The 12,127-nt window shown below is 39.6% G+C and overlaps 2 protein-coding genes across 2 annotated transcripts; both read left to right on the top strand.

Moving 5' to 3' along the window:
- Positions 1–157: 157 nt before the first annotated feature.
- LOC149736685 (TATA box-binding protein-associated factor RNA polymerase I subunit A-like) lies at positions 158–3,013 on the top strand. The gene is made up of 3 exons (XM_089876394.1): positions 158–578; positions 877–955; positions 1,670–3,013. Exons 1-3 carry the CDS (start codon positions 316–318, stop codon positions 2,753–2,755), a joined length of 1,428 nt encoding a protein of 475 aa, XP_089732520.1. The 5' UTR covers positions 158–315; the 3' UTR covers positions 2,756–3,013.
- Positions 3,014–3,036: 23 nt separating this feature from the next.
- LOC149736684 (protein virilizer homolog) lies at positions 3,037–12,017 on the top strand. The gene is made up of 10 exons (XM_089876342.1): positions 3,037–3,194; positions 3,549–4,398; positions 4,736–4,908; positions 5,391–6,324; positions 6,699–6,872; positions 7,229–7,455; positions 7,836–8,425; positions 8,643–8,990; positions 9,191–10,400; positions 10,473–12,017. The coding sequence occupies exons 1-10, from the start codon at positions 3,037–3,039 to the stop codon at positions 11,953–11,955; spliced, it is 6,147 nt and encodes a 2,048-aa protein (XP_089732468.1). The 3' UTR covers positions 11,956–12,017.
- Positions 12,018–12,127: the final 110 nt, after the last annotated feature.

Here is a 12,127-nt window from a genome sequence, read left to right as displayed (position 1 = left end):
TAAATAGGTATTCTATTATTAAATTCTCCAACCACTTACGATATGAAAAGGAAATATGGTTTACGCCGTCGACGTGTTATATTGACAATTTTGGAATATATCTATTGGGACCATTTTCACAACAACAATTGGGACCATTTTTACGATTCACCATTAAATCCGCATAACTGTAGCTTAAAAATCGTTGATAATGTTCGGCATGCAGCAAAGATATGAAGTGAGCAAGTCTGTGTGTTATGGGAAATTTAGTTCTGGTTAAAGCAATAAAAAACGGAAGAATGCTTGGTACATAAATAAGTACAACGTCTACATACAATGAGTACTTCTACTTACCGGGACCGTAACTTCGTCGATAAATTTTCCAAGCCGTTGCAAGCGGTTTTGGAAAGCACGAGTGTGGAGTTATTAAATTCGTTTTTTTTCAACGACACTCGTAATCAAGTCTTCGACGTCACCAAAACCCTCGATGTTGTTTACGATTTACAAAACTGGGAAGAGGAAATTATCCACACAATTCCTACCGTCCATGCAAGGCCAAATACCCTGAAAGTTCTGCGATCAAAACTGCTGCAACACAAGTGAATATTTTTTACTTCTCTACTTTTTATCAGAATATTAAATAAATCTATTTTAACCACTGATTTTGTTCCTCGTTTACTTCTTTTCGCTGATTTAATTAATTTGGTCTTTATTATATTTATAAAGTTGAATAAAATTATAATGGTATAGTTTTGTGTGCGTTGATTGTTATTATCTCAGAACATGAATAAAAATGTTAGATAAACACATAAAGTATATATATACTGTAGAATTTGTTTATAATGTAATGATTAGGAGTAAGGTACATTGTGCAAATTATTTCAATTATGTTCTTAGGTGGGGAGATGCTGCACTTCTTCTGCTTGGATTTTGTAAATTGCATTGGAGCAGACGTGGCATGAATATTTACAATGAAGTAATTGAATTTTTTTGATAACCATTAACTAGTAACTAGGGATGCACATTACAGAATTTCGAATCCGTGAGATTCGAATCCTTTTGTATTCGAATCTAATTACGGGATTCGGTATTCTGTTTAATGACGTAATTACACGTCATCTCATATACTATATTAACAATTTTTGAAACTTATTAATTTTGAAAAAAAATATTTTTGTGTTTGTGGGACTTTCAAGAGTAAACGTTTCGTAACGTCTTTTCATAGCCTGCTATACGTTTCATGACGCAAAAACTACCCAATAGTACAATTTTTGATCATTTTACAGCTCATGTTCCAACAAGGCGGGTATGAAAGAGTCAATAAACTGACTTATGTGGGTAAAATTATTTTTTCCTATAAATATAAAAAGATTGGAAATTCTAGATTCGGAATTCTAGATTCGAAATAAAGTATTCTAGGATATCCTAGAATACCTAATTATTCTGTAATGTGCATCCCTACTAGTAACTAAAAGTAGTCAAGGTCTGCAGGTATTTGTAGCAGTACCATGTTATGGACAACAATAGTAAAATCCAGTAAGACTTGGACTCCGCCAGTTATTTATTTTAGAATTTTTAAAATGAAGTTTTACTTATGGTCAACTGCTCTTGCATCTGGATGTCTACCACTGCCCATATGCTGTGTTTGAAATAGATCATGACTGTGTTTAATGTATTTATTTTTGTACAGATTAAATGGAGGGTGGGAAATGATGTTATATTTCACCATCCAGCTGGCTGCCACAATGCAGAGATACATATCACTCATAAGCGGATAATGGGAATAAGCTTTGAGAGTATTGATCAAACCCATATCATGATTGAACATGTGTTTGGCCTTTTGATGGAACATGATTTTTCAGCCGCTAAGGAACAAATGCAGAATTACAGAATGATCGATAGATCTATAACGAATCGTGATAGGCGGGCACAGGATATTAAAACCTGGACACCAACCTGTGAGGGTTATCTGGGCTTGCTTGAGTATGTGTTTTGGAAGCAACTGATTGTTGAGGAAGATGAAGAAGAACATGGGCAGTTTATTAGCACATCATTTCATGTCAGCAAGAATACAACTTGTGAGAAGCTGGCTGAAAAGGCCATTGGCCATATTTCGGGATTAGTTTCAAAGCCTGGTGTTTGGGACATTTTTATTTTAAAGCTGATAGAAATTTACATGTTTTATGAAAATTTGTCCGAAGCGCAAGAAGACCTATGTATGTATTCGTGCACGCATGAGTTAAATCCGAATGCTCATAGGTATCTCTACAACTTTCTAACTAGTACTACATCTGAAGAAACCGACTTAAAAATTGAAACTTTAAAAAGACTGCAGCGGATTGACCCTGCTTCAGAATTAATGTTGGATCTGCATCATTTGCTGTTAAACCAATGGTTAGAAGCAATTAAGCAAGACCCTGAAGAAAATCTAGACAAAGAACAAGAAAACGGCGATGTTATTCCAGCTTTAAATGTTCTTATGGATATGCTGGATTATCCTTGCTGGGCAAGTGATGTAGAAATATGGCAGGTTTTTAGCAAAGCGTTAAAACTTGCACGTAAGTGTAAGGGTACCCATAAAAAACGAATTGTGGAAAAACTTTGGATAGAGTCAGGTCGAAATAGTTGGTGGCCGAAATTTCATTTTAGTTCTAATGATTCTGACTCAATCGAAGATTCTGTTAAACGATCAAAACATTCTGTTGCCAAGTTTTTTGGTGATAGAAATAGAAAGTCGCTTTTGGGTAAAAGAAAAAGAAAAGACAGCGGTAGCTGATTATATTACAAAAGTTGTAATGTAAACATCTTGACATATTTTGTTATCAGTTCTTCAGTTTACTGTAGTAGCTTTATTATTACATTTTTTGTCTTGACAGGAATTTAAGTACCTCCTATTTTATATGTTTTACGTTGATTGTAAACAATAATAGGAATAAGTTTTGAAACTTTCAGTCCTAATGTTTACGGTAGTAGCTTTATTATTACATGTTGTTGTCTTGAAATGAGTTTAATTACCTCTTATTTAAGGTAGAAATTAATCACTGATAGGAATAAGTTATGAAACTTCTATTTTGTGATACATTCTCACAAGAGCCCCCTGATGGAAGTGTTACAAACAGCTGGGCCATCATTGACTTCCCATGTGCTGTAGTGCTTGAAGAAATACGAATCATACCAAGAGGTTCTAGGCTAAGTGACCAACTCTGTCTTGATGGGTAAGCTTGATAATGAAAATTTTACAGTCATTGGTAACTTACATGCTTGAGGCTGCTACCAATATGAACACATGTGTCATTGCATTGGGCAAGACAGAGCAATTGCTCCAATGCAGTGGTCTCTTACAGCAATTGTTTTTTTTTTACTGTTGTCTAAATTGTCCGGCATACACCAAAAAAATTATAAAGTTTCTCAAAAAATAGAGGTACCTACAAAATTTCATATGAAGAGCATGAGGTGTGTAAAGCAGAACACTCGTGTTATAACTGTTCATGCCCTGGCACAGAAGGACAAATTTGATACATTCAATAAAACGGCATGATTCCAGTTCGTAATTGATATTATATTTGCAGACAACGCGGCAACACCAACCCCGCTCATTTTCGAATTGACTTCTTTGCCTGTGATATAAAGAATGAAAATGCGAGCACCTTTGAAAACCTGTGTGCGCTTGATTACCAAGAAAACTCAAAAACAAGCGTTTTCCCACGCCTACCCTTTCTTACCAACAAGCTGCTCTGCTGTGGCTGGTACACCTCTGTAACCATCGCTGTTTTCGGAGCAGAAGGCTCAGATGCTTCTGCTGTGAAAGCAATCCATGACCGTCGTGAGAATTTAAGTCGTGTCTCATCACGCCCCCCACCCAACGTACCCCCACCAACTCACGGGGTTGAGTTCCAGACAGTAGACGACCTTCGTGCTCCATACCAAGGCAGAGATTCGAGAGATTTCATGAGAAATCCACCCCTTCTGCCTCTCCCTGGCATGCTGCCGCAGCCTAATACAGTTGGCGATCTGAACCAACCAGGATATCCAAACTTTGGCCAAGACACAAGCGATAGGTTACCTATTTCAACCCATAACTTCCCGAACCCTCCTTTTAGAGAGCGAGGTGGAGATAACTTTATGTTCCGTGGTGAATCAATTGGTGATAAAATGTACAGAAACCAGGTTTCACTTCTGCAAGGTGGTGGCAACAACAATCCACCAGTACATCAGCGAGGTTTCCCTCATGTTGACCAGCGCAACTATCGGTATCAGCCAGGTAACTCACGGTACATGGACCAGGATCATGGCTATGATCGAATACCCCAGAAGTTTCCACCCACAAACAGGGGGCCACACAATGAGCAAAGAGAAGCAGATACAATGGTGGAAGATGAAACAAAATATGATGATGAAGTGAATGCAAATCAAATGCAGGTGTGACCACATTTACAGTACATATATATGTGAACTTACTTGTGACATACATCATTGTAAGCCTGTTACATTTATGTGAACTTATTAGTGTACCTTTACAATATAAGCTATTATAGTTGTTGACAGCCCCTACCACAGTACCAGTACCATTTCTGCAGCTGATTTCAAATTTATTTTTATTTTCGTTTTTCGATTCTCCCACTTGTAATAAGTTTAAACAGGATTTCATTCTTAATTAATTAAGTATAAATTAGTGATGAATTACTCAATTACTTAAGCTTATTTTTATCCTGCCCAACTTTTAAAAATTCCTAACATCTTCCCCCGCATCCAATAGAATGATGAAGAGTGGATGGGAGCAGAATATGAAGAGATCAGCGATGATGAAATGGATGAGGAGGCAAATCTTCGTGATATGGAAGCGATGATGACAGCAGATATGCTCCTTCCTCCATCCATGATGACTTTTAATCCATTCGACATGGAAGTCTTCCCTCTCTCATACTTTAGGTTGGTTAGATCACTTTCTTACATTCTTTCGTTAGATAACATCTTAAAAACAAGTGTATTCCCTCTGCCTTGCCTTGTAATACGTATATGAAATTTAAATGCATATTTGGTAGGACGTTTTCATAATTTGCAACTGAGAAAAATTCAATCATTTATTTTGTATTGTGGTGTGATGGTCCCACTGGATGCCTGCCACTGTAATACCAGAGTACGATTTGGCTTCCACATTACTTTTTAACACCTATACTGGTTACCGAGGATTTTGATTCAATACACCACTTTCTAAAAGTAGTTGCTATACTCCAGTCAAACATTATTGTACCATTTATTCTGTTAAACATTTAGCTTGAGTTGTGTCCAAAAAAAATTGAGTTGTGTCCAAAAAAACCAAGTTGAGTTGTGTCCAAAAAAAAAACCACCATTTACTAAATAAAATCGTATAATGTGTCATTTCTACTTAACCGGCACTCTTTCATTCTCAGGTCACCAGATGTGACAGATTATGAAGCTCTTCATAGTAAATTAAACCAACAAAATTACGACGATGAAATAGAACAAACGAATACAATGCATTCAAAGTCATGTCAAAACCTGAAAAAACTGGTTGAATCCACCTTAAAAATCTGCCCGGTAACTTTTAAAGAAAATGGGGTGCCTGTAACTGAACTATGTGAAGGGAAAGAACAACAATGGGTTAATAACCTGGAAAAAATTACTCTGAATGTTACATCTGAATTGCCTTACCTGGATGCATCAGCAGATGGAGAAATAGATTATTATTTAGTCCTTGCAGTTTGGGCAGTACATGCACTGGATTTAGACGGGCCGCTCGCAAAGTTGATTGCACTTAATGTGCGAGCCATAAAAGTTGGTTTAGGGTTGGTGAAAATGCTTTGTGGGACTTGTGCAGAGGCTGTGGATCAACTGGACAAACTAGATGTTGTCAGTCACCTCCTTTCTATTCTGCTGGAGCAACATGTCGCTTCTTCTGTTAAAGTACAAGCTCTTCATGCACTGGATGCTGCTACCAACTGGCCAGCTATGTTGCATAGCTTCCTATTTAAACCAATATATGTCCACACCAACAATGATGAGGTAACATCGAAACACCAAGCTGGATATGCATGGGTTATAGAGATTGCTTTACAACCTCAAGCTGCCAGGGTTGCTGCTGGTTTGACACAGTTGACAAAGAAAGCTCATCTTTATGAATGCATGCACCAAGTTCAAGTTGTGACTCAGTCGTTTGTGATGGAGCAAATCCCAGATGAGTACGCGTACGTGTCAGAGGATGAGGAGGATTACAATAATGAGGAGGAGGTGCAAGGAGTAGAGATGGTCGTCATGTCATCCGCATCCGCTGATGAAGAAGAAGAAAATGAAGAAGAGGAAAACAGAGAGGAAGTTTTGCCAAACGTAAGATTACTACAGTCTAAAGTCTGTCCTACATTTTTACTTTTCATTTGCATGTTCACTTCTGACAGCTCTTAATCAAATTCCCCTTTGTTTGGAAATATTTTGTTGGAGTTTTTTTTTTAAATCTACTCTTTTTGTAAAAACACTGTTTCTGTACTGAATGTTAAAGAAGACATGCGAAAAAAGTAGTAACTAAAACAGCCAGTCATAATCTATAAAAAAAAACTACATATATATAGTTATATATATAAAAAGTTGTTATTTCAGGAACAAAATTTTACTTTTATTGATCTTAACATATATTCTATACTTTTCAAGCCAAAGTTACTAGCTAGTACTGTTCTATACCCTTAACAAACAACGTTTTCTTGCAGCAAATGCTCAACGAACACACTAAAGTTGATTTAAGTCTTCGTATTGTCCACGAGAAAGGCGAGCGTAAAGTTATCGGGTTATCTCGTAACTCGGAAAGTTGTGATTCTCAATCTCCTCTTGCCGATGCGGATGAGAACGATCAACACGGTGAAATTCATGAAGAAGTTGTCAAGGTTGAAACTTTTGGTTTTTATTCAACAATTATTTGTTATTGTGTTAAATGAGTTGCGCTTATACTTTTTCTTTGTGTCCTTAATTTAATATTGTTATTAAAAAAATATTGAAGGGTAGGCCCATTTATTGGTATTTCAGTATTATATAGAATATATATAGATTTACATAAACATAATAAAAACCCTATGTTAAATTTTTGTTACTAATTTACCATTTTATGCTTTTGTCATTTTTTTCATTTAAATGTTCGTTTTAATAATTTCTCAGAAAAGCTCTACTATACTTAACCACTACTATGCTTTAAAATAAATGATAGATACATAATATATTTATATATTATATACACTTTTTTTAGGAAAGCAACCTGATGCCACTTGAATCAGTCATCAACATGAATGATGTCACTGTGAAGGAAGAAGAGTTGATGGAGATTGCTGGGTGTTTAAATGAGATCACTTCTTGCTTCCAATCTCCCCAGAAAATGATCGGCCAACTTCCGATTCTTATGTTTCCTCTTTCAAGAAGACAGAGACCATCAGCGACACAGGATGATAACAAGATATCAGAACAAACTGTATACAGGTTAGAAGGATGATATAATTTGATGATATCTACATGATAAGGTCACAGGTGTAGCGACTCTAGCCTATTCCAAAGTCTGGTGTAAAATTTGTTTTAAAACCATACTAATAATTGACTAAAGTCACTATGAAAAGAATGATATGTAAAAGAAAAATATACATATGTATATTACATATATATTTTTTTTTACACTTGGCTAAAAGTAAGAGCAACATCGTTGTCTAGTACACTCGTGGCATTAAATAGTAACAATGGCATCTGTGTTTGATAGCGACGATTGTGATGTTAATGTCAACAATACTCACGTATTGGAACCGGGTTATTTACAATCTTTAACAATTTTAACTAAGTATCTGATATTTTAGCCTCCCTTTTTTTAGACTGGCTGAAGGAACAAATCTTCTTTCTTCCATCCAAGCATTGGTGAGTTTACCCATCGTGTCCGGACACAAAGTTTTATTCGATGCTTGCGGAAGATTCCTCGAGCTGCTCATGTCATCCCAGTCCGGTCTTCTCTACCTTGCATCCAACTCTGATTCAGCTCTTCACATCATCCAGCACTTGATGCGATCCTCTCCGATGCTCGATGTCGAGGCTCAGGACTCTCCGTGTCGTCTCGGAGCAAAGTTAGCGTTCCACCTCCAAACAATTCAATCCCTGGATCTCGTCTCCGGACTCTTAGAGTCGGATGCAGATGAGGAAGATGTGGAGGAAGAGCTCGTTCATGCGTTCAAGACTCTTTACTCAATCACTTACATCCCGCTTGGAAAGCAATGTGTAAGCCAGGTCCTCTCAAAAGAAGACAACATTAAGTCCCTCCTCACCTGCCTTACTTTTCCTCACAAACCTGAGGATGAAAAAGAAGTGAAAGAAGTTGAAATTGAAAAAGAAAACAAAAAGGAAGAAAAACCTGAAAAATCTGAAAAATCTGAAGTTTCTTCAGAAAAAGAGCCGTCTGTGGAAACAGAAGGTAAATATTTACATTTTTATTCATTTTTTAATTTCAACCTCTCAAATTTCCTCTAATTCTTTGTTTACCTAAATATCTCGTTAATTAAACCAACTTTGGAAATTTCATGTTTATTTAAGGGTTTTATTCATTCATTTAGTTTAAATTCCTATTTTCATTTATTCTATATTTACATATCCTCGAAATTAAACCCAACTGAAAACATTCCGTATTCCAGATGAAAAGAAAACCGATGTGTTCCATCATCGCTCTGCAGTGAACAACTATGCGGGTGCATTGCTGCTGCTGACACTACAAAGATCAGAAGACATGACTTACATCTACAAACATCTCCAATTACTTCTAAAGCCATGCTTCTCCAAGCAGCAACTAATTTCCCATTCAGAAGACCTACAGAACTGGCTGACACCACTTCAAAAGCAGCTTGTTGGTGATGCTAGTGATATAGAGAAGCTGACGCAGTTCATTAAGACGACAACTCCTTTGCTTGAATGGTTGACTCTTCCAGATAGTGGTCCAGAACTCTGTATGGCACTTCGGTTGTTGTGTCATGTATGTTTTACAGGTAATTATTTTTAAAATTTTCCTTGAATTTGATCATGACCCAACAAAAATAATATTCCCTAGTGCATAAATACAGTTTTGTTAAATAGCCTACGGAAAATCACATGCAACAAACTGACATATGAAATCAAATTGTATCACACATATAGACGTCACCTTTGTATAAAAAACTATCCTCACTTTTTTTTCGTCATTTTTCAGATAGTGATGAGGACTTAAAAGATGATGCAGAGTCGAGAGTTCGGGTGATGCGGCTCTTCGCTACCGACAGTCTCAACATCATCCTCTCATTCATTGAGCAACTCCACAAAACCTTACAATTTGCGTGCCACGGCCACCGAGCCATGGCTTCCGGCATGCAGCAGCTAACTCACTGCATGGTTGCCTCCATGGCACAGAAAAGCTATTCACTCCTACATCAAATGCTCTCACAACTTCTCGGGGCGAGCATCGACACCAAAACTGTAAACGGGGAACGAATCGCTCTCACTGTAATCTCGCTCTACTCTGACCTATACCTCTTACTCTACCCATTAGATTCCATTCTCTTGGACCAAATGACGGAGCAAGCCATCTCAATTCTTTCTCTTTTCTTCTCCCCCTCCTCCTGCAGCGACCAATCACATACAGTGCTCAAACAGATAACGACATTCGCGGAAAACCAGTGCGACAACTTTCTCCCAACTCTTACATTGCTATCCCATCTCCTCCCCCTACCACTGCCTATAATATCCCCACAAGAGCCACCAGACCACGCCCAAGCTTCTGTGGTTGCCACTTGCCGTCTATGGAGCTCCATCATACCATCCCATCTTGATGAAATAATGTCCTTGCTTCTACCATTATCGTCCTCCACCTGCAGATCATTAGTCGAACTGACGATCATAATAATCCAACAACTAGTCGACCTATCCCCCACCCTAGCCCACTCTCTAGTTAAAAAATACGCGGAAGAAATGGCGCCTCTCTCCGTGAGCGCGGTGCTCGCGGAGCAAGAGGGAAACGAACTCCCAGCTGAGGAAACGGGCGAAAAAGAGATGTTACTCTCTCCCGAGCAGATCACGGTCATCCAAACCTTTGCTGAGATCATTTCTCTCCCAGCTGCTAAATCAGCTTTCCTCTGTGCAAGCCGAAGCGAACCGCAAGGTGTATTGGACCTCTGGCAGCACGCTTCATGCGATGACTCGCCGACCGATGCAGTTGCTGCTATATTACTTTTAGCCTACGTGCTTGTTGACCAGGACACAACTCTTCTACCGCTAGATGGTAGCACAGAGAACTACGCGAACGCTTTGCCTTCCACCGACCAGATTACTGCAATTGCAAATTTAGCTCTGCGTCAACTTTCCAACGCATCTCCCCGGGTATACAATCGTGCTCTCCTAGTTCTCTGCAATTTAACTGGGTCTAGGTAAGGTTTTTAATTTCCGCATCTTTACTACTAGTTTAGTGAGATTTACGCTAATTTTCGTTACTTTTACAGTGTTGGAATCCCGATTGCTTTGAAATGCATTGTGGATAAACCAAATCACATGAGGAACGGACTCAAGCGAGTTAGTGATGGATTTAACGTTACACAGTCCTCAAGTGTAGACGCAGCATTCCATATGTTACAGTTAATACAACAGCTCTTAACAGCGGATATGGACAACCCTGGCTTGCTGACTATCGGCGAATTTAAAGCCTTGTTGACTGACGATGATTCGGTGGACATTGCACCGTTCTTAGCGCTCGAAAAACAACTTTCGGAGTTAGCATGCAACGACCGTGACTACCCTGATCATTTCGCACAAGCACTCGATCAGTTATCTGCATTAAGACAAAGCATTGCTGCTGCCGACGTCTCAACTTCGGATCCGAAAATTTCCGAAGCAGTTTCGCTTCCCGAACCTCTACCGCTACATGAGCAGTTTGCCAACCGCCCGATATTTGCTTTTGGCCAGCACGACCCACTTCTCTACGTTCGACAATCGCTTACTGCACCACAGAATAACCGACTTCATTCTGACATAGATGATTACCGTGTTGTAGAATGCGACTTGATTGCCACAGCTGATAAATTCTGCCCCGGCTACGACCTTGCCGAGCAAGTAAACAAACTCGCAAAATCCAGCGGCCTCCAGGACGACGTTGAAGAGTCAGAAGCGGCAGCAGCAGCGCGCGCAAAGCGTCGCCAAAAAGTCGAAACCTTTTCCGCTCGCTTCGGCAAGACAATGACCTTCATTAAACGATCCCACGGTCTCCTAGTTTCCCACCAACGCACAGGCAGAGGCAGAGGGCGTGGCAACCCAAGCAATCGACCATACGACCTTTTCCGTCACCGAAAACAGAACACAAGTCGCCCTCCATCCATGCACGTGGACGACTTTCTTGCCGCGGACGAAGAACAGCAAAAATTCGACGATAACTCGTTCTTCAAACCACCCGCCCCGATGCCTTCGACTTCTACAGCCCGCAGAAACAGCCAGCCGTCGTCCTTTAAACGGGAATTCACACCTCGTGGCCGAGGTGGCAGAGGCGGGTCCTCCAGAAACGGTTCGTCCAGCGCACCCAGAGGCGGCTTCTCTCGTTTTGCGAGCACAGGCTCCGTACAGAACAAGTTCAAACCAAAATCCGTAAGCACATCAAGCAGCGGTAACGGTCGTGTGAACCGAATCCCCGACCGCTTCCGGGGCCCTAACACCACGACCCGCATCACCAGTCGTCTCAGCTTTTCTCCAAGAGAAGGTTACAAGACGAACAAAACTCAACCACCACCGTGGGAATCGTCACGCAACTTTTCGGCGACCAATTCCTTCAGAAACAGGGGCTTAAAAGTTCCTCACAGAATCCCCCGCACTTCGTCATTCACCCAGTTCCATTCCCCTGGGGTGAAACAGTGGGGTGTGGGGTCTTCTTTGCGGCGGGGTAGAGGGTACGCGAAACCCCGCGGAAGAGGCAAGCATTCCCGATCCATCACTCATTAAATGCAAAACATTTTGAACATACTGTCGCAGTATCATTTTAATAAACGAAATATAATACAGTACCCCTGTTGTGTTTAAGTATAGTTCTATGGGGTAAGTTGTGACACCTTAGCACATAATATCCAAGTAATTTGAACGTGTTTTAAACAACTAACAACGCTCTATGGGAGTC

The sequence above is a fragment of the Ciona robusta genome, chromosome 4 (genome assembly GCF_009617815.1).
Source record: "Ciona robusta chromosome 4, ASM961781v2".
Classification (NCBI taxonomy): Eukaryota; Metazoa; Chordata; class Ascidiacea; order Phlebobranchia; family Cionidae; genus Ciona; species Ciona robusta.
The sequence above is the reverse complement of the archived record's forward strand: the minus strand, read 5'-3'. Positions and strand labels throughout refer to the sequence as shown.

Coding starts and splice junctions, on each gene's coding strand:
- LOC149736685 (XM_089876394.1), top strand. CDS start 316: ATGAGTACTTCTACTTACCGGGACCGTAACTTCGTCGATAAATTTTCC. Junction 579..876: donor TCAAAACTGCTGCAACACAA/GTGAATATTTTT, acceptor TTATGTTCTTAG/GTGGGGAGATGCTGCACTTC. Junction 956..1,669: donor GCATGAATATTTACAATGAA/GTAATTGAATTT, acceptor ATTTTTGTACAG/ATTAAATGGAGGGTGGGAAA.
- LOC149736684 (XM_089876342.1), top strand. CDS start 3,037: ATGAAACTTCTATTTTGTGATACATTCTCACAAGAGCCCCCTGATGGA. Junction 8,426..8,642: donor GCCGTCTGTGGAAACAGAAG/GTAAATATTTAC, acceptor TCCGTATTCCAG/ATGAAAAGAAAACCGATGTG. Junction 8,991..9,190: donor GTGTCATGTATGTTTTACAG/GTAATTATTTTT, acceptor GTCATTTTTCAG/ATAGTGATGAGGACTTAAAA.